Source organism: Eulemur rufifrons, chromosome 10 (genome assembly GCF_041146395.1).
Source record: "Eulemur rufifrons isolate Redbay chromosome 10, OSU_ERuf_1, whole genome shotgun sequence".
Lineage (NCBI taxonomy): Eukaryota > Metazoa > Chordata > Mammalia > Primates > Lemuridae > Eulemur > Eulemur rufifrons.
In genome coordinates, this window is record NC_090992.1 from 2,812,032 (window position 1) to 2,837,340 (window position 25,309).

Below are 25,309 nucleotides of genomic sequence, written 5' to 3' on the forward strand. Positions count from 1 at the left end.
GCTCAAACGATCCTCCCACTTCAGCCTCCCACGGAGCTGGCCCCTCAAGCACTTTCTGGAACTGTCTTGATTCATTTAGCGCTGTGTCTTACACAGCGTGTTCTACACGTTTGTTGCTATTTCACAATTATTTTTTTTTTAAAGAGAATTTTTTTTAAGGCACAGTCTAGGCCTCAGAGATCTAAGTCTGTGCACACGTGCACGGGAACCTCTAAGTGCTTTAAAATTATCAACTAGGGTATGTCCCTTGCATTTAACTTTTTATCCAGTCAAGGGTGAAAGTTCAGTCTTTATACTCTTTCTTGAACTGTTTATGTTATTGAATCCAAACCAAGGATTTTGTTTTCACTTCTTTTTCAATATGAATATAGTATTTTTAAAAATCTAGTAAGCACAGTTGCACCCGATTCCTGATTTTGAGGGTGATTGTCTGGCTGACTTTGTTGCAGGGGGCCGGGTAGGCTGCTTCACCCCGGCACCCGCAGGTGTGAACTGGCCATGAGCCCGCTCAGCAAGGGCTGATGGATTCAGTTCCTTCATCCATTTACTGATTAACTTAGTCATTACCGAGTGCCGGGGCTACAGTGTGACTTTCACGGGCCCTGGGCACTTTTGCCCTCTCGGCTCCTTCTTCTATAAAAACACAACTTAAGATTATATTTTATGACAGTATTGCTATAACGACGACTATAATTCAGATTGGATTCATTATTATATAGTAACTATTATCTTTCTTCTGATTTTAAAGGAAATTAAACAAAATTAGTACCGTTAGCATGCAAGGTGGTTTTAAGTGCTAAGGAGGAAACTAAGGGGGAAAAGGGGAATAGGGAGTGTCGGCAATTTTGATAAAATAGACACGAAAGGTTTCATAGGAAAGTTTGATTTGAACAAAAGAGTGAGGAAAACCTGGGGACAAACCAGCCGTATACATGGGAGAAGCGCAGTATTCAAGACGAAGAATACCACCGAGAAGAAATCCCAGCTTAACGTGCCCTTAGACATCGCTCCCAGAGCTCTGTATTTGTACGGCCTACGAGCGCGGCCGCGGGTCGGAAAACAAGCGCCTGCCGCCGCAACCGCCATTTTGCTTCCGGGCACCAATCCTGGCTGGGCCTACACGTTACTGCCATCCTTTTCCCACTCCTCGGGCCGGGTGCCGGCTTGCTGCACCTCCGAGTGAACAGCAGAGGGCGCCCAGTGGCGGCTTAGCGGAGACATTCGGGCCAGCCAGGCGGGGCGGGACGGGGCATCTCGCGCTGCCCTCACCCAAGATGGCGGCCAGAGCCTCGCTAGGTTCCCCTCGGGCGGCGCGCGCATGCTCAGCTCGCCGTCTCGGCTGCGCGCTCGGGGGCGCGTCTACGGCGGGAGGGGGACGCGCGCCCTGCGGCCCTGCCTCAAGTCGTCCGCGCCACAGCTGCAGCCACCCCCGCCACTCCCAGACTCTGGAGGGGAGGATGGAGTCGGTGACCGTCGCTAGCGACGGTGGGGACAGGCCGGGGGTCCCAGCAGGCTCAGGCCTGTCGGCTTCCCAGCGTCGGGCCGAACTGCGGCGGAGAAAGCTCCTCATGAACTCGGAACAGCGCATCAACCGGATCATGGGCTTTCACAGGCCCGCGAGCGGCGCGGGTGAGTCTCCTTTTCCTCTCAGCCACCCGTGCCCCCTTTAAATCTTCAGGATCGTTCTTCCCTCCTGCCACCCCCGCTCCGTTGACCTTATTGCCCCAGCCCTGCTCTCTGACCTCCTGCCTGTCCCCGCCCCTTAGCCGATGGCCCAGGTTCGCTCCTTACCCCCAGAACGTTTGTAGCCGCTCCCCAAGTTTTCAGGGGCATCGCCCTGGGATTGTGTCCGCCACGGCTGCGAAGCCCTCTCCCCGGAAACCCTCCGACCCGTGTCCCCGAGACGGCCCCTTTCTGCCTCGCCCCCGCCCTCGCCTTCCCCCAAGGGCGCACGTTTCATCCCCAGACTTCTTTGCCCACCGCGCCCCGTGGGCAGGCTGCGCTCCTGACTTAACGTGCCGGTGCTTTGCCTTCCAGTGCCTTCCCTAGCATCTGCCGCCTTTTGCCTTTTCGTACCTAATTCTTCTCCGTCCCAATCAGCTTGTCTTTACTGAACCGCCACCTAGTCCGTCCTGCGTAGATCAGACTCTTGTGGATATCTCTCAGTGTCCGTGTTCAGTGCCCTCAGCGCTGTCACCTAGGGACTTTCTAGAAGAGGTGGCAAAGTAGGAGGGAGCGTTCTTCATCGACCCAACAAGTGCGACATGCGTCCCTCTCTTCATTAGCTCTGGTTGGTGTGATGGATGTTAGGACTGCGTTTAAGCCTAAAGAACAGTTTCTAATTTCTCCCCAAAGACATGTCCAGTGAGACTCTTAAAACATTTTTTTTCATGTGACTATAATTGAACACTTAGTATGCCCTTAATATTCCATTGTTTCCTTTAATAATTGACCTTTAGTCATTGGTCGCAAGCTCCTTAGATCTTTGTGACTTGTTCTGTGAGGCTTTAGATACGTACCTCTGAACTTCTGGACAGTTCAAATGAGATGTAAAAGCACCATTTCAAATTCTTCTAGAACAGAAATTAGAAGGAATGTTTTTCTATCAGGGTATTTTTTTCTTTCCCATTTATTATGTTTCTTGAGGTACTTTCTATATTTTGTTCTTTTGCTTTGAAAATTTTATGTCTTTATGTCTTTTGTTTGTTTGTTTTTCTTTTTAAAAACCAGAGCAGCATCCTAAAACTGCTGAAGTACCTACTAATGGCTGCCTTACTACATAAACAGTAGCGGTAGGATGTGCCACACCCTATGCTCACAGGGCTCTGGCTTCAGAAATCAGATTTCAAAGTACAGATTTTTCAAAGCTTTAATAATTTTATGTTTTTAACCAAATAAGCTAGAGCAGGCAATGCAATCATATTTCTGGGATATATTATCCATGAAAATTTGGTCTTTACAGCTTGCTTCATCCCTGAATGTCTTTCCCAGTTCGTTTACTAGTCTTACCTCCTACCGTAAAGTTTGGGTTATTTCCTCTACAGGAATACTTTTTGGGTGATGCATTTTGAGGATGTAGAGGAAGGAACTAATTTTTGTTTTACAAAGAATCAATCAGTATTTATTTCATTTCAGAGACTGTGTTCCAGCTGCAGCAGCATACTTTTAAAATATTAACATGTAAGATGTTTGCCGATATATAGTACATAAGGCTTTTAAATTTCTTTTCTCAGAAGAAGAAAGTCAAGCAAAATCAAAGCAGCAGGACAGTGATAAACTGAACTCCCTGGGCGTCCCTTCAGTTTCAAAGCGAGTAGTGCTGGGTGATTCGGTCAGCACAGGAGCGACTGACCAGCAGGGTGCTGTGGCTGAGGTAAAGGGGACCCAAGTGGGGGACAAACTGGACTCTTTCATCAAACCGCCCGAGTGCAGTAATGATGTCAACCTTGAGCTCCGGCAGCGGAACAGAGGGGACCTGACAGCGGACACCGTCCAGAGGGGCTCTCGCCACGGCCTGGAACAGTACCTTTCCAGATTTGAAGAAGCAATGAAGCTAAGGAAACAGCTGATTAGTGAAAAACCCAGTCAAGAGGATGGAAGTACAACAGAAGAGTTTGATTCTTTTCGAATATTTAGATTGGTGGGATGTGCTCTTCTTGCTCTTGGAGTCAGAGCTTTTGTTTGCAAATACTTGGTAAGAAAAGAGCTGTAAACTATTAACTGACGTAATGCAAAATGGCAATTGGTTATAATAATGAGTGCTTTTAATCCATAGAATCATTGCCAATATTAACTTAATATCTAGTAGATCCACGTGGCTGTTTGGAGATGTATTATAAACTTTACCATTCATCTTAGTTATAGAATGAGGTGTTCTGATTAAATATAGAGCCTAACGATTAATACATTTGGCTCTTCATATCTGTGTGTTCTGTAATGTTGGTTCCACTTCCATGGATTCAACCAACTGTGGATCAAAAATATTTCGGGAAAAAATTAAAAATTAAAAATACAACAAAAAATACAAATAAAAAAATCCAGTTTAAAAACTATTTATACAGAATTTACATTGTATTGGGTGTCATAAATAATCTAGAAGTGATTTAAGTATATGGGAGGAAGCGTGTAGGTTATGTGCAGATACTACACCATTTTATATAAGGGACTTGAGTGTCTGGATTTTGGTATCTGAGGGAGTTCCTGGAACCAATCTTCCTTAGATACCACGGGACGACTGTAGTAATCTTTCTACGTGCCAGGTACTATTTTAAATGTTTTGCATGTATTAATTCATTTAATCCTCTTCCTTATGAACTAGATATCATTTGAATCTGTGAGGGAACAAAGACTCAGAGGTTACCTCATTTTCCCAAGGTCACACAGCAACTAAGTGACACCTCAGATTAAACCCAGCCAGGTTAATTCCAGAACCAAAGAGTTAAGTGCCTACATGTACTATATATTAATTACCAATTTTTAAATAATTTGAAACATTAAAATTTGGTTCCTGTGGTGCTGAATATGAGGTAATTTTCCTGTGGTTCAGAAGGCATTTCAGCATTTTATAATGTCGTGGTAGTATCATGATGACAGTCCATTTTTGTCGTACCATGATGTGGTCCTTTTGTTTTACAGTATGTGGAAGAATGCAGAAAAGCATACCTCACAGTTAGCGTCTTGCTCTTTGAGGTATTTGCATTCAGTAGACATTTTAAGAACACCTGCCACATACCAGGCACATAAATAAGGTTTCTATCATTAAGCAAAAATTTTTAGTATGTATTTTTATGCAAATATTTTTGTAAACAGAATGTTGAACTGATTTGATTCCCCCCCCCATGATAAATTGTCATCATAGCAAAGATCAGTGATGCTTTCAGCATTAGGGAGCTATAATAGCTCTTTTTGTTTCTTATCTAAAGGGTTCTGTGCTTTCATGCTTTTAAAGTTATGTCCTATTTTAGTGCCTCTTTTTTTATGAGGTGTTTGGTTTTTGTTTTCTAATTTTCTTTGCTGTCAGATTTTCAGCTATTTTCTCATTACTGCCATCTAGTGATGTTTGCTCCTTCACACCCATCATAATATTTTTAATTTTAAAAATAATTATATAAATTGTTATTTTGATCTTTTCTATTTTGTCTGAGAGGCCAGATCACCAAGCCATTTTACATCTAGTAAGAGTAGCTCATCATTTGAGGACCATAAATGGTAGCTGTGTGAGTTAACTCCTTGCCCCAAAGTCTAAGGAATGAATGGTGTCTATTTTGAGTGCTGGGCCTTTTATGTGCTTGCAGGGTGTCAGCTGACTCCCTCTAGTTGAGGGAGATTTTAATGCATGATGTGTTATATATCTGTCACCATTTAATACGTTAAATAATTAAAATATAAGTTTTTTGTTGTTTTTTCGTTTGTTTGTTTTGAGACAGCTTTGCTCTGTCGCCCCTCGTAGAGTGCAGTGGGTGTCATCATAGCTCACTGCAACCTCAAAACTCCTGGGCTCACGTAATCCTCCTGTCTCAGCCTCCCAAGTAGCTGGGACTACAGGTGTGTGCCATGATGCCCAGCTAATTTTTCTATTTTTAGTAGAGACAGGGTCTGACTCTTGCTCAGGCTGATCTAAAACTGAGCTCAAGCGACCCTCCCACCCAGGCCTCCCAGAGTGCTAGGATTACAGGCATGAACCATCGACCACACCTGGCCAAAAGATAAGTTTTTATGAGAGACGTTTTTTGGGACACTGAAAGAATGTGAAAGAATGGCATGACTTGAGAAACATGTCGTATGTTTAGGAAATCATATCTCTTTATTTTCTTCACCCTTTTGCAGAAACAAGATTACCTTTTAACCACTAATATTAAATATTATAGTTATTTTTTGCTTGGAATTTGATAGCTGCTGTTAGTTTGATTTATTGTGATTTAAATGATTATGTTAGATGTATTTAATCTTGTCTTCTATCTTCACAGTCCATATTTGCTCCATTTCTTACTTTACAACTTGCGTACATGGGACTATACAAATATTTTCCTAAGGTAAATTAAAACGTCTTCTAAATTATGTTGATGTATTTGGAATGATTGATGACTAGCTAATTTTAAGAACTTAAAAATACTAGTCCTACTTGTCTGAATCAATGCTACTCAAAATGTGTTTCGCCCACCAGTGCTGATCTTCAAACTATTTGTTTCTGTTTGTGATGCATTAAGTTCAAAAAGCGATTAATTAGAAATGTTTATAGCAATCTGACATTGCCATAGCATTTTCATCATATTTTACAAAACTGTTGGTCCACAGTGGATTGGGATCCTTCACAACAGAGGCTGAATAGTACTTGTCTAAGAAAAGTGTTCAATTTAAGTACATAGTAAATTCATTTTTTTCTTTCTTTTCCTCTCCTACCCACCCACACCTTCCCTGTAGCCTGCTGTGATCCATAGTATTCAGTAATTCATTTTGTCTGTAATGAAGAAAATTAATTTAAAAAATGAGTTCGATTATCTTACTGTGCTCCTTAGGAAACACTTGGTAGCCGTGCACTTTAATGTTGAGGACCTCATACTTACGAGAAATATTTGGCCAATATTACAGAGCAGAATGATGATCAGAGTCAGTGTTTACCTGGTCTGCTTGACTGCAGATGTATACGCAGTTTCATGGGGCTTAGTTTGCCTGACATAGAAGATAACCTTTGTGTGATTGAGTTTTGTTTGAGTTTTTGGCTAAAAAAATAGCTACTTGGCTGTTTGCTTAGTCATATCTAATGGGCTGACAGAACTGTGTGGTTTTAATGGATTTGAAACATATTTCTGAAGGGTAAAATCCATCAAATGCAGAAAGTAAAATGTAAAGGAAAACAATGTAATTTTAGTCTCACTCTGTTGCCCAGGCTAGAGTGAGTGCCGTGGCGTCAGCCTAGCTCACTGCAACCTCAAACTCCTGAGCTCAAGGGATCCTCCTGTCTCAGCCTCCCGAGTAGCTGGGACTACAGGCATGCACCACCATGCCCAGCTAATTTTTTCTATATATATATTTTTAGCTGTCCATATAATTTCTTTCTATTTTTTTTAGTAGAGATGGGGTCTCGCTCTTGCTCAGGCTGGTCTTGAACTCCTGAGCTCAAACGATCCGCCCACCTCAGCCTCCCAGAGTGCTAGGATTACAGGCGTGAGCCACCGCGCCCGGCCAACAATGTAATTTTAGGAGTCCACTTGCTCAAGACTTCTTGGGCGTAGCTCTGGGTCAAAAAAAATGTAATTTTAATTAATGCATCTGTTTAGAAATTAACCCTTGAAACCTTGTAGTTTTGTAGTAGCAAAAGTTTGGAAATAGCCTAAATGTCCCCTAATAATTGACTAGATAAAAATGATGGCATATCTATTCAGAATGAAGAAGCTCTCCATTACTGATAATGGTAAGCTCTCCAAGAAATATTAAGAGAAAAAACACAGAATAGGATCTATAGTGTACTACTTTTAAAAAAAAAAAAAGAGGAAAAATAATTTGATTTGGCTTATATATGCATAAAGAAAATCTGGAAGAATATACCTGAACCTATTAACAATGGTTATTTGTGATAGGGATGTGTTTGGGTTACTAGGTGAATGGAGGAGAGAAAAGGGAGACTTTATACTTTCTCCCAGCAAAACAACATTTTGTTGTAGCAGTTTTTAAACACAAAAAAAATGAAAGAATTGTGCAGTGAACACCCATTTATACCTACCACCTAGGTTCTATAACTAACATCGCATTCTGTTTATCATGTATCCAATTTTCTATTGTCAGTTCATCTTGTTTTTTTATTTTATGTTTTTAGAGACAGACAGGGTCTCACTCTGTTGATCAGGCTGGAGCGCAGTGACCCATCATAGCTCACTGCAACCTCGAACACTAGGCTCACGCGATCCTCCTGCCTTAGCTTCTGAATAGCTGGGACTATAGGCGTGCGCCACCACACCCAGCTAATTTTTTTTATCGTTTTAGAGACAGGGTCTCGCTATTGCCCAGGCTGGTCTCAAACTCCTGGCCTCAAACGATCCTCCTGCCTGGGTCTCCTAAAGTGCGGGGATTACACCATCTTATTTTTCTTGATGCATTTGAAAGTATGTTGTAGATGTACACATCACTGTACTTTATACCCCTTTCATAATATTAACCTATAATTCATTTTTACTTTTTTTTAAGGTAAAATTTTAACAAGTGAAATGTTCAAGTCTTAAGCATACCATTTGATGAGTTTTGACAACCTGTGAAACCTGTATCCGTTTCGAGGTTTGGAACCTTGCTGCCACCCCAGGAGGTTCAGTCATGCCCCTTTTTTAGGCAGTGTCAGCCTCTACACTCCAAAGATCTGATTTATGTTTCCCACATGGTTTTGCCTGGTTTAGTAATTCATATAAATGGGATCATTTCTGTTTGTACTATTTTGTGCAAGCCTTCTTTTTTTCTGCATGATATTTTTGAGGTTTATCTATGTTGTTGAATGTATCAGTAGTTCATTCCTCTTTTTTGCTGAAAAATATTCATAGTATGAATATATCTGTTTATCTCATCTCCTGTTGATGGACATTTTGGTTGTTTCCAGTTCTGGGTTATGACTAATGCTGTGAAGAACTTTTTTGTATGAGTCTTTTTGTGGACATAAGCTTTCATTTCTCTTAGATAACTAGAGCTATTTATATTTTTAAAATTTTTGAACCATGTGACTGGATTTGGTGATACTAAATCAATAAATGAAAGAAAACTTCAGCTTTTACTCTCAAAAAATGACGGTAGAAAATTATATAGGAAATAAATGTTCTCTCTTCCCCTAAAGTACTCTGAATTGTTCATTGATATCCTATTGCATGTGTAATCAAATGTGAATTCTTTTGTATAGCAATTAGGGCCCTACAAGATATTTCTACAATTCTGTTACAAATTACTCACTATTCTCCAATACACCTAGCATTCTTCTGCCTCTAACTTGTCATGAGTCTTACCTTACAGTAAGATTTCTCCTCTCACTTCTGCTAGTCTAAATCCTGCTCATCCTTGAAGGCTTGTTTTTAATTCTACTTGTGCTTTATTTATGTAAAACACTGGAGTAATTTCTATCTTTTTCGAGCCCTGTGCTACACATTATCCATGTCATTCATTTAGCAGTTATTTATGTCCATCTACTAATGCTTTTCCTGCTTTTATTTGTGCTGTTGTATATATCTTAAATTGTAATATATGTCTTGCTCCCAAGATGGCATGTTTTTGAAACTTTTAATAGTGAGAATGATGTTTGCTATTGCCTAGCAGTTTGCTGATTTACATATTATATATTCAGTATATGTTCACATATTATTGATTCTTTCGAAACTTCATTAATAGTTTTGAAATCATTTAGGTAAAAATAGCAATATTGATGATGTTTTTATAGAACTTAAGTAGTCTGTTGAAAGTTGTAAGATTAATTTGAGTCTTTCGGCCGGGCGCGGTGGCTCACGCCTGTAATCCTAGCACTCTGGGAGGCCGAGGTGGGCGGATCGTTTGAGCTCAGGAGTTCGAGACCAGCCTGAGCAAGAGCGAGACCCCACCTCTACTAAAAATAGAAAGAAACTATATGGACAGCTAAAAATATATATAGAAAAAATTAGCCGGGCATGGTGGCGCATGCCTGTAGTCCCAGCTACTCGGGAGGCTGAGACAGGAGGATCGCTTGAGCTCAGGAGTCTGAGGTTGCTGTGAGCTAAGCTGACGCCACGGCACTCACTCTAGCCTGGGCAACAGAGTGAGACTCTGTCTCAAAAAAAAAAAAAAAGAATATACTTAACCTTTTTTAAAAAAAAAAAAAAAAAAAAAAAAAAAAAAAAAAAATAATTTGAGTCTTTCTCTATAGGGTGAAAAGAAGATAAAGACAACTGTACTAACAGCTGCACTTCTGTTATCTGGAATTCCTGCTGAAGTAATAAATCGATCAATGGATACCTATAGCAAAATGGGTGAAGTCTTCACAGATCTCTGTGTCTACTTTTTCACTTTCATCTTTTGTCATGAACTGCTTGATTATTGGGGCTCTGAAGTACCTTGAAGCCTGCACAACTCAGAAGAAGAAGCTTACAAAAGAAAAATTTTTTTTTCTATATTGCGATGTCTCTAAAGGAGGCAGATCGGTTTACACCTTTATGTAATTCTTTTTCTTTATAGGGCTTGTTAAACCACTTTATTAGGAATGGAATGGCAGGTCCCCTGATTTGAAAGGGTTGCATTTGTATTAGTACTAATATGAAGAATAGGGTACCAATGTCATTAATTTTGATTTTTCTTGTTTAATTAGAATCCCTATTCTATACTTTTCCCCTGACTTCTTAGAGTTGTAATTCTTTTGGAGGCTAAGCTAGTGCTTTAGGGAGAGCAGATAAACATGGTCTCAGCAGCCCTAAGGACTGCTGCTTGTATTTGTGTCATTCTGTCCTGAGAAACGAAGTCATCTTAAAAATAAAATGAAAGAAACTGAATTGTCTAATGTTAAGTCTGCACACTGTAACTTTTCATGTTGAATTAGTATCTTAATTTTTACTCCAGCAAAAAAATATTTAATGGAAGAAACGATTAAGATTCATACATGTGAGATTAGAAGGTATTTATAAAATTTTTGTTTCCTGTATAGCAAAGTCAGAATTGGAAATTTTCAATTTGTGCTTTCGATTTTAAGAAGTATGTTTTTTAAAGTGAACAAGAACAAAACGATTAGATTAACAAATGGGATGTAAAGAATTGAGGCATATATAACCCAATAGCATAAATATCCTTTTAACTAATTTGGTAACAGTATCATATTTGGAAGGTTTGTCTTCAGAGAGTATAAAATTTAAGTGGTATATTGCTTGGTGTTATATTTCCTTACAGATTTTTTATGGTCTATTTGGTTAATCCATGTGATATTAAAAACATAAACTTTTTTTATTACTAAGTCTTGATTTTTTTATTTTTATTTTGAATCAGAGTACTGGAGAATAAGTATAATAAACTCTTTTCTGATTTGGGGTAAGATAATAGGCACACATTTTTCCTGATTCCATAATGAATCTAGTATATATAGGACTGTGAAGCATCCTTAGAGTTGTCACTTACCACTTTAATCCCTGGGAAGACATTAGTGGTCTTCAGTCATTCTGTTGCCCGGGTTACAGTGCAGTGGTGTCATCATAGCTCACTGCAACCTCCAGCTCCCAGGCTCAAGTGATCCTCCTGCCTCAGCCTTCCAAGTAGCTAGGACTACAGGTGCTCACCACCATGCTTGGCTAATCTTTCTATTTTTTGTAGAGATGGAGTCTCACTATGTTGCTCAGGCTTATCTTGAACTCCTAGCCTCAGCGATCCTCCTGCCTTGGCCTCCCAAAGTGCTAGGATTACAGGTGTGAGCCACTGTGCCCAGCCATACTTTTGTTTGTTTAAAAAAAAATGGTAGGTGACACATGTAAAGTTTTAGTAATTGTAGATTATTACCAAATTTATATGTCCAGAAGAGCCATACGATGTCTGTGTCTGTCGGTGCCCCTTTTTCTCTTCACTGATTAGCATCTCCCTGTTCATTTGCTTAAGTGTGTTTAATAATTTTAATATCAAACGGGAATGGAAGTTTGTTAGTGTTTGGAATAATTAAAAATTAGAAATTTCTGGGTTTTGAAATGTATATGGATTAAAACAACTGACAACAATGGTTGTTTAGAGGTGACATCTTTGACCATGTTACCTAGTAGTTTTTTTCTGATTAGTTATATAAACAGATATGTGTGCATCACAGTTGATACTAAAAACAGCAAGGGGGTTATGAGATACTCAGAACTGGGTTAATTAGAATGAAAATCTGCTTTGGAAGCCAGGGCAGTTTGCTGAAGGTGATATATTGGAGACACAGTGGAGTATAATCACTTCTTCACCTGTGCTAATAGATAAAACATTCCTCCAGGACACAGAAATGATGTGAACTTACCATAAATAGATTGTGGACATAAAATATATAAAGCAGTTAGAATCATCATGTTAATGTGTTCTCTTAAAGGGAAGTTATAAATAGTCAAGTATCATGAAGAGTGTTGTGTGGGTTCTAGTTCCAGTTTAGATTCCAACAAGATTAGTAATCTAGACCTAAAATATGTTCCCTGAGCTTCAGTTTTCTTATTATCAAGAAGTTTAGGCCAGGCACCGTGGCTCATGCTTGTAATCTTAGAACTCTGGGAGGCTGAGGTGGGAGGATTACTTGAGGTCAGGAGTTCCACACCAGCCTGAGCAAGAGCCAGACTCTATCTCTACTAAAAAAAAATCGGAAAAAAAAAAAAATAGCCGGGCAACTAAAAATAGAAAAAATTAGCTGGGCGTGGTGGCAATGCTTAGTCCCAGCTACTCAGGAGGCTGAGGCAGGAGGATCTCTTCAGCACAGGAGTTTGAGGTTGCTGTGAGCTAGGCTGATGCCACAGCACTCTAGTCCATATAACAGAGCGAGACTGTCTCAAACAGTAAAGCTTGAGTGTGATTTAAAAAATCTGTTCCAGCTGCCACATAAATTCTGTGATTCCAAGCAATATTCAAGTTGTGTTCGTTTTAAAAGTTAAAGACCCTTATTTCCATTCACTTCTGCATGGCCTCATGCAGTTCCATGGCTTTAAATACCATGACTGAAACACCACTGACTTTCTTCCACCAAATCTGCTTCCATGCCTTTCTCATCTCCACAAATTCACAACAATCCACAAAAGCTCTGTTCATCTTTATTCCTTCCTTTCCCTCAGCTCACATCCAATTTATTAATTAGGGATTTGAGAGCTGCCTCCAGAAGACAACCAGGATCTGACCACTTCTCACTGTCCCCACTGTTTAAGCCACTAGTGTTTTTCTATGTCTCTTAGACTGAAATCTACAGTCCTTAGCTGCAGCCCACATCCAAGCAATTTACAGTGCCTGGGATGCCTGGCCCTCCTTGTTGTCCAGCTTGTTCTTACCTTTAGCAGCGACTGCCAGACCCTCCAGTCTCTACCCTTGTTCAATGCTACTCACTACTGCCACGGGTGGACAGCAAGCCACAGGAGCAGAAACTCGTCTTGGAGTCTTACTCCTTGGTTTCCTTTTACTGAAAGATTAGGCTGGGCGTGGTGGCTGACTCCTGTAATCCTAACACTTTGGGATGCCAAGGCAGGTGAATTCAGGCTGGAAGTTCGAGACCAGCCTTGAACAAGAGCTGAGACTCCATCTCTACAAAAAGTGGCAAAATTAGCTAGGTGTGGTGGCACAGGCCTGTAGTCCTACCTATTCAGGAGGCTGAGGCAGGAGGATCGCTTGAGCCCTGGAGTTTGAGGTTGCAGTTGAGCTGTAGCTCTGGGGAGAGAGCAGGACCCTGTCTCAAAAAAAAAAAAAAAAAAAAGTATTAAGGAAAAATTTACATACACTAAACTGCACCAATTTGAAATGTACAGTTGAATGAATTTTGAGAAACGTACAAATCTATTCAATAAACACCACAGTCAAGACGTAGAACTTTTTCCCCCCATCATCTTTGGTGTGAGAAAATAAAGTAGTACAGAGGCATTTAAAATAAAACAGAGCCTCTCCCCAACTCCATTATAGCTTTCTGCAAAAACAACGTTTCTCGTGTGTTCCAGGAGATTGTATGTATGTATGTATTGACAGGGTCTCGCTCTGTAGCCCAGGCTGGCGTGCAGTGGCCTAATCATAGCTGTTCTCAATCTTGAATGTACTTGAGAATCACCTGGTAAAAATTCCCAAATTCCCAATGCACAAGTAGCACTAGCCCGTTAAATGAGAACATCAGGGTGGAAGCCAGAAATCCGCTTTGTTTTGCTTTCCTGTTAAAGCTCATCAATGAGGGGAATGTTGAGAACCATTATAATCTTTGGGTAATACATTTTTAGTTCCTCGTCCTCTTCTCCCTCAGGTTAACTCCTTCTCGGTCTTGAAATCTCATTTCAAAGGTCACTTCCTCAGGGAACACTTTCTGTCCCTTCTCCAGCGGTGGCCTCTCCTTGCTGTGTTACATTGTTACATCTGCTTGTATTTTCATTCACGTCTGTTTTCCGCACTGACCCTCCCCCCCCCCCCGCCCCGCAAGAATCTAGCACGGGCCTGGCACACGACAGTGCGTACAAATAACGAGAGTGCAGGGAGAAGGCTGTCGCATTTTTTAGCGCAAATGAAGGCACGTCTATTTCCCCCACTAGACTGACCGCCCCAGGATCAGGACAAGCCCTGGCAGAGCCGCGGGCTCCTGGAGTCGCCTCCGAGCTCGTCACAGCCAGGATTCTCCCAGGGCCCGCGAGGCCGAGGCGCCGCCCTCAACCCCACCAACCGGGGGCCGCGGAGCCCGACCGAGGCGTCGCTTTACGGCGCGGCCGGCGCGGTGCGCCCTCCCGCCGAGAGGAGGCGCTGTCGCGAGGCAGCGGCTTCCGGCCGGCTTTTTTTCTTCTTTCTGCCGCCCGCGCCAGCACGTCCTGTTTTCTTTCGTTGGCCGCGCTGGAATGGCAGCCTCTGCTGTAGCTGCCGCCGCCTCTTAGAGCCGATTCTTGCCTGGCCCGCCGCGGGCAGCGCAACCTCCTTCTTTGTCCCGTTCGCTTGCGAGTCGTCCTTTAGGGCGCCGGCTTTCGCGCGGCCAGAAGTATGGGCCGAGAGTCACGGTGAGGCTGTGCGCCGGGCGGGCGAGCGGCTTCTTGGGGTCGTGAGAAGAGGCGGGAGTTGAAGTGGCCGCCGGGCCAGGCCTGGTGCGGTCCCACGTGTGGCCGGCGCTGCTCCGCGGCCCCTGGCGAGGCTGGGGGACCTCAGCGGAGAAAATGGCTGTGCTCGGGCCAGCGACGGGCACGGGCTTCCCTTGCACTACCGTCAGCCGGTTCGAGCCCCTGGAGCGGGAACTGCCCTCCAGGACGTCCGTGGTCGGGCACCACGTCCCGCCAAGCCACGGAGCCTACCCTAATCAACTCAGTCAGTAGTGGTCCAAGTCGAATTTCATATCACTTCCCGTTGTAACATTTCCTAGGTGCCCATCACTCTGTATTGTAGTTCTTTGTGTCTGTGTGGTCTTGTCCCAAGTCGGCCGAAAGGATCGTGGGGGCAGACGTTTTCACGGCACCTACAGCACTATCCACGACCGGGCTTTTGCTGGACTCGATGAGTACTTGTTGCGTGGACATTTATTTTGCAAATAGGTTTCATAGTTTTTTGTTATTTGCTTTCTATCATTTTGCAACTGTGGACTGGGAGTTCTTATTAGAACTATGAGATCTCATCACAACTGTAGACTGTTGATAACTTGTTCGGGACTTGGAGATTTTTATCTTTTTTTTTTTCTTCTTCAGAGACCCTCTTCAGAGAGGGTCTCGGGTCTTGCTCTGTCGGCCAGGCTGGAGTGTAGTGGTACGGTCATAGCTCATGGCAGACTTGAACTCCTGGGCTGAAGGGATCCTCTTGCCTGAGTATCCGGAGTAGCTAGGACTGCAGGCATGTGCCACTGTGTCGGGCGAATTTTTAAAACTTTTGTAGAGATAAGGTCGTGCTATGTTGCCCAGGCAGGTCCTGAACTCCTGGCCTCAAGCTGTCCTCCCACCTGGGCCTCCCAAAGTGCTGGGATTACAGGCCTCACCACGGCACCTGGCTGGAGAGTTTTCTCTTAAAGGTGACTATTGCTATGTATTTAGCAGTGACTGAAAGATCTTTTATGTGTGGGAACAGTGATTTTTTTTTTAATACTAGCAGTACTTTATTGAGGTATAATTAACATTCAAGAAAACGGACAAAGCTTACGGGTAGAGCTTGATGAAATCTAGCAAATGTAAAAACCGTGTAGTCATCACATGGGTGAAGATAAAGAATATTTCTTTAACTACAGACAATCCTGTGAAGGTATTTTAAATCTCCCTGAAGGTGTTGACTGTAAAGGCCCACTGGAAAACTTATGCTTGCTTGCTAGATGACCGATGTCCACTTAACCTAAGTCTCCAATTTAAACCTATGTTTGCTCGCTAGGTGACCTGTGTTCGGCGTGACTTACCTCTGTAACTGGAAAGATGTACTCTGCAGAGATAAAACAAAGCAACTAACTTGTAACTAACTAGTTGTTTAAACTTTCCAGCTGCCTGTCATGAAATTTATTGTGCTTGCTTGATGCCTGAAAGAATGTTCCTTAACTGGTGCTAGCTGCTTCTGTAAACCTGCTCTAGAGATTGTAACCGAAACGGGAGTGGGGTTGGGGGGGAGGGTCCGAGGCTGGTCCCAGACCCCACAGCTGTGGAGAAGATGATATAATGTTGTTTCAACCACTGTGCCTAAAGTCAAGTAATTTTAACTTAGGATAGTATAAAACCTTTCTGTTTTTTCAGCTCAGGGCCATTCTCTGTACCTGTACCCTAACAGGGCAGGGGGTGATCACTGGCCAGCTAATAAAGACTCATAACTTGGCTCAATTCAGTCTCTAGGTGGTCATTTCTTGCACTCCATACTATAACATTGACTTCATCTGACTACCCAGACCAGAAATCTGGAAGGGATATTTATTTGACTCGTTCTTTTTTTTCTTTTTGTTTTTGAGACAGGGTCTTGCTGTTGCCTGGGCTGGAATGCCATGGCGTCAGCCTAGCTGACAGCAACCTCGAACTCCTAGGCTCAAGCGATTTCCCCTGCCTCAGCCTCCCGAGTAGCTGGGACTACAGGTGTGCATCACCATGCCCAGCTAATTTTTTTTTCTCTCTATTTTTTGTTGTCTGGCTGATTTCTTTCTTTTTTTTTTTTTTGAGACAGAGTCTCGCTTTGTTGCCCGGGCTAGAGTGAGTGCCGTGGCGTCAGCCTAGCTCCCAGCAACCTCAAACTCCTGCCTCAGCCTCCCGGGTAGCTGAGACTACAGGCACGCGCCACCATGCCCGGCTAATTTTTTCTATATATATTTTTTTAGTTGGCCAGATAATTTCTTTCTATTTTTTTTAGTAGAGACGGGGTCTCGCTCTTGCTTAGGCTGGTCTCAAACTCCAGACCTCGAGCGATCCACCTGCCTCGGCCTCCCAGAGTGCTAGGATTACAGACGTGAGCCACCACGCCCGGCCTCTTTCTATTTTTAGTAGAGACGGGGTCTTAGTCCTGCTCAGGCTGGTCTTGAACTCCTGGGCCTCAAGCGATCCTCCCGCCTTAGCCTCCCAAAGTGTTAGGATTACAAGCGTGAGCCACCGTACCTGGCTTTGTTGTTTTGCCTAGAACGTTCCCCATATATCTACCCCATATATCTGGTTCCTTCCTTTATCTCCTTCAAGTCCCTGTGACAGACATCCCATTTATATTGAATATATATATATTTTCTACCTATAGGTGTGCTGTAGCAGAAGGGTTCATTTCTTTTCCTCCTAATTTCAAAAAAGTTTATAAAAACTTCTTTCAGTATTTCATTGGTCTGCTGAATTCTTTTTGGAAAAAATATAATAAAATAAATGAACTGTATTAGAAGTGAACTGTATTTGCTGAACTTAATCTTTGACTTTATGCTCTGTTAGCCACTATCGGAAGCGATCAGCATCACGGGGACGCTCTGGAAGTCGATCTAGAAGTCGCTCACCCTCAGACAAGAGAAGTAAACGTGGAGATGACAGACGGTCTAGAAGTAGAGATCGAGATAGAAGGAGAGAGAGATCTCGTAGCAGGGATAAAAGAAGATCTCGGTCAAGGGACAGGAAGCGTCTGAGGTAAGACATTAATTTCCAAAGAACCAGTGATAAGTTGGGCCTTCTCAGCTAAATTGGGCTTCTTCAAAAGTGTTTTTTGTACTGGAATTTGGTGGCACATTGGTGGGCCCTCTGCTTTATCCCTGGCTTCTCTGATTAGACCCAGAAGGATTTGCCCATGAAGACTCTCTCAAACAATTTTAGTTTGGAAACTTTAGGCTGTATTTCCTATAACCCAAAGAGAACCCTTGAAGGCCCCTGAAGCAGGTAAAAAATGAACTAAACTGTCAGGTAATAAGTTTTTCCCCAAGATTGCTGACCACTATGTTCATAGCACCTGTTAAATCAGACAGGAGAAGGAACTAGGGAATAGAGCCTTCTCCACACCTTCCTCACTGTTTTAAGCTATTTTAATGAACTGCCTTACATTTAAACTAAAGCATACCCTAATTCTTACTTGATTACATATTCCTTGACACCAGTCAAGCAGCCATTGCCTTTTCTGGATTTCTGGAGGTGAAAAACAGTCTGTAAATAAAAATAATCTTCCCCACACCAAAAAAAAACAAAAAACAAAAAAACCCAAACTAACACAGTTTATCTTTAAAATGGGAAAGGAAGACAAGGTTGAACTGTAACTGGTGCTATGAACAGATCACAGAAAGAATTTGACTGTAGTTTTTTTCAGCCGTTGGAAAGAGAGAATGCAATGGTATTACATAGTATTCAGAGAAAGTAATTCATCCATGACAATGTGGATAGTGCTCACTGATTCAATTTCTTATTATGTGGTCCCAGGAGTAATTTTATACAATTTAGTGAAGTACTTGTTAAGTGAAATTAACATTTGGTCTTTGAGGCTGGCCACAGTGGCTCACACCTATAATCCTAGCACTCTGGGAGGCCAAAGTGGGAGGACTGCTTGAGCTCAGGAGTTTGAGACCAGCCTGAGCAAGAATGAGACCCTGTCTCTACTAAAAATAGAAAAATTAGTTGGACATCTTGGTGCATGCCTGTAGTCCCAGCTACTGGGGAGGCTGAGGCAGGAGGATCGCTTGAGCCCAGGGTTTGAGGTTGCAGTGAGCTACCGTGATGCTGCTGCACTCTAGCCTGGGAGATAGCAAGACTGTCTCAAAAAAAAAAAAAAAAAAAAAAAAATTTGATCTTTGACTTCTAAAAAAATTTTTTCCTTTTCTTTTCTTTTTTAAAAGACTTGGGATCTTGCTATGTTGTCTAGGCTGAATTTGAACTCCTGGGCTCCAGTGATCCTATCCCCTCAGCCTACCAAGTAGCTGGGACTACAGGAATGCATCATTGTGACCCACAGTCTTTGACTTTTTGGTATGAAAGTAGAATTGCAATATTTTAGAACAAGAAAGATTTTGAGATTATCTAGTGATATCTCCATATTTTATAGATGAGGAAACTGAGACCCAGAGTTGGAGCTCTGACCTGTGTCGTGTCACTAGTTACTAGCAGTACCAGGGTAGAAATTCTTGCCTCCTAATCTTCAGATCAGTGATCTTTTCACAGTCCTGTTCTGCCCATGCTTAGGTTTTAGGCTGTCTCAGAACTAGATTTTCTACTTGAGACCATAGATTTTAAATAGCTATGATTATAGATTTGTTATGTTTTTCCACAAATGTCATTGTAAAATTAGTATTCACAATTTTTCATCAAGCATTTGTAAGAATTGGCTATGCGTGTTTTATTTAGCTGATTTTGTAGTTCATTGAGGCCTTTGCCTTTAATAGTGGTAATAATTAAGACTCTTTCAACATGGAACAGGATTGTGATCTGAAATAGTAGCTCTGGTGGGCCACAGCATAAATGAAAAGCGTCCCTCTTTCAGGCGTTCCAGAAGTAGAGAGAGAGACAGAAGCCGAGAGCGAAGACGATCTCGCAGCAGAGACAGGAGACGCTCGAGGAGTAGGAGCCGGGGCCGACGATCCCGCTCCTCCAGTCCTGGCAATAAAAGCAAGAAAGCTGAGAACAGGTAATGTTTCTATTGGGCTGTGTCTGTCATGCAGGTGGGCAAGTGGCTCTCTTCTCTGTGCATGCATTTTTTTCCCTTTTTAATTAATAAATAATTACTGGATTCGGCTGGCAGAATTTTATTTTAGTAGGTTATAAAGCTTGTAATTCAAATAGAAAATACTTGATTCTGTCAGTTTTAACATTCAATGCATTGTGCCCTTATTTAATATATATATCGTACTAATGGTCCGAAGTATATTTTGCAGACATCTTTGTAGGAACTCTGTTTTTTTCCTTTGAAATTATTTTGTTAGTATTTCTGACATTGGTTGACAAATAACTTTTTAACTCATGGTATGCACTGGTGAATTGCTATTCAGGATGGGAGAGCTTTGCCTTTCTGAGTAAAATGTACGTAATTCCTTGAGATACCAGAACATTCAATTTTGAGGTATCATTTATATCTGTTATATAATATATTTACTCTTTATATTTCTCTTATCAATGGTTTGTTCTTTACTTATTAGTTTTTTTACCCTAGAGTCATAGTGTAGTTGATGTATGGGCTTGAATTTGTTTTCTGTATATTCTTCATATTGTTAATATTTTCGTATGTTTACTTTATAAATTTTACTTTTACCAAGGTCAGTATGATACCATTGGGACTTGTTTTTAGTGAAAAATCAAATATAAATTTGGAAAAGTGAATGAAATATGTGTGGTTTATTAAATAATTATAAAGCAAACATCCATATACCCACCACCAAGGTCAAGAAATAAAACATTGTTAGCACCCTAGAAGCCATCCATTTCTTTTCTCTCACCCATCTCTACATCCTAGATAAAACCACTGCTGACTTTTGTGCCAGTGATTTCCTTGCGTTCCACTGACTTGTGTTTTCATCTGGAAAAAAATAGATTTTTTTTTTTTTTTAATTTTACATGAATGGAGTCATGTATTCTTTTTTTTCTTTTTCTTTTAAGAGGCAGGGTCTAGCTTTGTCACTCAGGGTGGAGTGCAGTGGTACGATCATAGCTCACTGTAGTCTTAAACTCCTGGGATCAGCTGGTTCTCCTGCCTCAGCCTCCTGAGTAGCTGAGATTACAGGCACTTAAGCCCAGGAGTTGGAGGCTTCAGTCAGCTATGATCACGCCTCTGCACTCCCAGAAGACTTGAACGTGTATTTTAGAAAATGGAAAATCCAAATGGCAAAAAAAATTAGCATACCAAATACAACAATATATAAAAAAATGATTCTGTATCGTGAACAAGTTGGGTTTATTCCAAGAATGGAAGGTTGGCTTAACATTAGAAAATCAGTGTAATACTCTGTATTATAAAGATTCAAGGAGATGAGACATGGGATTATCTGAATAGATTGAGGAAAAAGATTTTATTAAATTCAGCATAGATTCATGTTTAAAAGTTATTGGCAGGTGTGAAAGAAAGGGGTTTTTTTTGTTTTTTTTTTTTTCTGGCAGGATCAATTAGATAAGAAGGCTATATTTTATAAACTGATCATAACATTAGAAATGTAAAGGAATATAAATACTCCTGAAGAACAAGGTTGGAGGACTCACTCTAGCAAGTCTGTCAAGACTTCATAAGTTATAGAAATTAAGGCAGTGTTTGTGGTATTTGTGTAGGGATAGAGAGATAGATCAGTGAACCTTATAAAGAGCCCCGAAACAGATCTACACATAGAGTCATTTGATAATCGAAAGAGGTTACACTGTAATCAGTGGGGAAAAGTTTTTTAAATAAATGGTTCAAGGGCCATTTGCTGTCCTATAATGAAATATTAATAAGGCCATCTACCTCATTCTATGCTCAAAAAGCAATTCCAGGCAGATTAAAGACCAAATTAGACGGCAAAACTATTAATATAAATCTTTTCGAAGTTTATAGTGGAGAATATCTTCCTCACCTCTGAGTATCTTCGTCAAATCTGGAAGGATTTCTAAACTACTCAAAAAAGTACTAAATATAAAGGGGAGAAAAGGAAAAGGACTGATTGATTTGATTACATTAAGAAATTTTATTCATTATAAGATACCATAAATAGGGTCACAATGCAAACCCATTGAGATTTTAAATTGTATCATGTATGTATAAATTATCTTGCAGAATATCATGGTATATTTCTCCATATATTAAATTTTAACTGTCCCATTTAAATTTTGTAATTGTTTTTATATTGCATGTCTGTTTTACTTGCTTAAATTCTTAAATATTTAGTAATGTTTAATGTTAGTGTCATGGAATTAATTTTTGATGATATTTTGAGGGTGTTTATTAATGGAATATGAAAATCCAATTGACTCTTGGAAGTTTATTTCTAACCTAAAAAAGAAAGTAGAAATCTATAAAAGTATCCTAAAGTGAATATTTTTAAGCACAAATACATGGTCTCTCTCTCTTTTTCTTTCTTTTTTTGCTAGATCTAGGTCCAAAGAGAAAACAGATGGTGGGGAAAGTTCTAAAGAGAAGAAAAAGGACAAAGATGACAAAGAAGATGAAAAAGAAAAAGATGCTGGCGTATGTTTGCCAACTTAAAAATAGTTGTATAATATCAAAATTGTTTCTATAATGACAAATTCTTGTTTTTTAAATGTTATATGCTTTGTTTCTAAATAAATGATAATATATAAAATAAATAGGAAGATAAAATAATAGTTGTCCCCATGAGAAAATGTTTTTCAGAAAAAGTTATATATTGATGTACATTGTATATTTTTACTTAAAAAATGTGATCATATCATATAAATATTATCAAATTACTCTCCAAAAAAATTGTATAAATTTAGATTTAAGAATTTAGAGGCCGGGCACCGTGGCTCACGCCTGTAATCCTAGCACTCTGGGAGGCCAAGGCGGGAGGATCGCTCAAGGTCAGGAGTTCGAGACCAGCCTGAGCAAACGCGAGACCCCCTCTCTACTAGAAATAGAAAGAAATTATCTGGAAAACTAAAAAGATATATATAGAAAAAATTAGCCGAGCATGGTGGCACATGCCTGTAGTCCCAGCTACTTGGGAGGCTGAGGCAGGAGGATTGCTTGAGCCCGGGAGTTTGAGGTTGTTGTGAGCTAGGCTGATGCCACGGCACTCTAGCCTGGGCAGTAGAGCGAGACTCTGTTTCAAAAAAAAAAATAATAATAATAAAAAAAAGTAAAAGAATTTAGACACACGAAAATGTGTGTTTCCTCACATCCTTGCCCACACGGGAATTTCAAAGTTTAATTTTTTTAATCTGATAGGAAGTAGTTGGCATCTTATTAGTTTTAGTTGTATATCTTTAAATGAGTGAATATTTAAATGTTATGAATACACTATATAAGAATATATTAAGTTTATTGACTACACTTTCAGCTGCCTATTCATATCTTTTGCCTATTTTAGAATACATTATAGCTTCACTTCTTGTTTTTTTGAGTTCTTTTTTTTTTAGTTGGTCATTTATTTTAGGAATTTGCTTGCTGAACAGGGTAGTTAAGAAAAAATAAAACACAGGAATTGGCTGGATATGGTGGCTCATGCCTGTAATCCCAGCACTTTGGGAGGCTGAGGTGGGAGGATTGCTTGAGGCCAGGAGCTCAAGATCAGCTTGGACAACAGAGCAAGACCCTGTCTCTAAATAAATTTAACAATTAATCTGGGTGTAGAGGCGTGCTCCTGTAGCCCCAGATACTGGGGAGGCTGAGGTGGGAGGATTGTTGAGCTGGGGAAATTTCAGTGAGCTAACTGCACTCCAGCCTGGGTGACATAGTGATATCCTATCTCACCAAAAAAAAAAAAAAAAAAAAAAAAAAACAGAAAGAACCAAAACATGAGAATCTTGGGATCAGGTTTCTTCTATGGAGGGAGAGGGACTGATCTTGAGAAAAGCAAATAAACTTTCTGGGGCTTATCTTTAGAGAGGATGGATTTATTACAAAGGATATAAACTGAGGAGGCCAAAACTTTTTTGTTGAAGAAGTAAATTTATTTTATAACACAAAACATAATATAACCATGTCAGAAAATGTTTGGTAAGTCAGAAGTAATTCTTTGTATCCCAGGTTTTGGAATCACCATCACCATTACAATTTTGTAGCATTTTCTGCCTGTTTTTTACGTGTGTATTTCTGTAAATAGCTATAATTGTAGCATCTGTAAAATTTTGATTCCTATAATGCATAATCTTTAAATCTCTGATTATGGCTGTGAAAATGATTTTCTTCCTCCCCTAGAGAGTGTTAATAGTCTTGTGAAAGCTTTAGAGTGACTATGTCTAGGAAACAAAGACCTAAAGCCTAAAAAAATAGAACTTCTTTTTCATATTGATACACAGCTTTCTTTTTTTTCTTCTTCACTCTGTTGCACAGGCTGGAGTCCAGTGGTGTGATCATAGCTCACCTGGGCTCAAGTGATCCTCCTGCTTCAGCCTCCCGAGTAGCTAGGACTACAGGCATGTGCCACCTTGCCTAGCTGATTTTTAAAATTTTTTGTACAGATAGATTCTCTCTATGTTGCCCAGGCTGGTCTTGAACTCCTGGCTTCAAGGGATCCTCCTGTCTCAGCCTCCCAAAATGCTGGGATTATAGGTGTGAGCCATTGTGCCCAGCCATCGCTTTGATTTACTCACTAATTTGTAATAAAAAATTGCTTTTTATGGAGACAATTTTGATGGAGTTTGGAGGATTTAAAATTGAGAATAAATGGATTGAGTCAGTTGTGAGCGTGAAAAAAAAATTAAAAAAAGAGAATAATGGAGAACTTTACTTGCTAATTGACTCAGTTTCTATTCTAAGGAAGAAATTGAATTAATATGTGTATATTGTTTATAACTAAAATGAGATTAATTTTTGGTATTTGAAATCTCTCAGTTTGCTTATTTGAAGATGCTTTTTATTGTGATTTTGTTTTGATAATCCTGGATATATTTATATAGATGTGTGATCTAAATTTGGTTTACGTTTAGGAATTTGTATGTACACCTATTTTTCTTTTTCTTTTTTTATACTTTAGGGAACATAATTTGGAATGTCACTTGTTAATACTGGTTTTGCTTTTTATTTTCCCTTTCTCTCTCTTTTTCTCCCCCAAGAACTTTGACCAGAATAAACTGGAAGAAGAAATGAGAAAGCGAAAAGAACGAGTAGAGAAATGGCGTGAAGAGCAACGTAAAAAGGCCATGGAAAACATCGGAGAACTGAAAAAGGAAATCGAAGAGACCAAGCAAGGGAAAAAATGGAGTTTAGAGGACGATGATGGTATATTTGTAGCCTAATGGCCTATATAATAGCTCACATAGAGTATCACAGATTATGCATAATGTTTTGTGTTGATTTTTTAGCTTTTTAATTGTTGAAAGAATATATATTTATCATTTTAACGATTCTGGTATACAACTCAGTGATAATAGGTACATTCAGCATTGTACAACCATCATCACTGTCTGTTTCCAGAATTTTTTCGTCATCCCAAACAGAAACTGTACCCATTAAACAGCTCCCCATCCTGCCTACACCATCCGCCCATCCTGCCTCTTGTAATACAACCTCTACTTTCTGTCTCTGTGAATTTACCTATTTTAGGTACCTCATTTAAGTGAAATCATACAATATTTGTCCTTTTGTGACTGGCTTATTTTACTTAGTATGATGTCTTCAAGTC

The 25,309-nt window shown here is 40.4% G+C and overlaps 2 protein-coding genes across 4 annotated transcripts in view; both read left to right on the plus strand.

The window, feature by feature from the left end:
• The first annotated feature begins 1,383 nt into the window (after positions 1–1,383).
• On the plus strand, positions 1,384–10,546 carry CAMLG (calcium modulating ligand). 2 transcript variants are annotated; one of them, XM_069484058.1, is made up of 5 exons: positions 1,392–1,629; positions 3,234–3,373; positions 3,452–3,694; positions 5,967–6,032; positions 9,866–10,546. In XM_069484058.1, exons 1-5 carry the CDS (start codon positions 1,458–1,460, stop codon positions 10,055–10,057), a joined length of 813 nt encoding a protein of 270 aa, XP_069340159.1. In that variant the 5' UTR covers positions 1,392–1,457; the 3' UTR covers positions 10,058–10,546. The 2 variants fall into 2 exon arrangements, with proteins under 2 accessions (XP_069340161.1, XP_069340159.1); XM_069484060.1 differs by having other exon boundaries at positions 1,384–1,629; positions 3,234–3,694.
• Positions 10,547–14,484: 3,938 nt separating this feature from the next.
• The window catches only part of DDX46 (DEAD-box helicase 46), a 45,074-nt gene continuing 34,249 nt past the window's right edge, over positions 14,485–25,309 (plus strand). For both annotated transcript variants that reach the window (XM_069483633.1, XM_069483634.1), the window contains exons 1-5: positions 14,485–14,654; positions 17,508–17,696; positions 19,528–19,671; positions 22,095–22,191; positions 24,741–24,906. In XM_069483633.1, the coding sequence (XP_069339734.1) occupies positions 14,638–14,654; positions 17,508–17,696; positions 19,528–19,671; positions 22,095–22,191; positions 24,741–24,906 (613 nt within the window). In that variant the 5' untranslated portion in view covers positions 14,485–14,637. The remainder of the gene's footprint in view (positions 14,655–17,507; positions 17,697–19,527; positions 19,672–22,094; positions 22,192–24,740; positions 24,907–25,309) is intronic.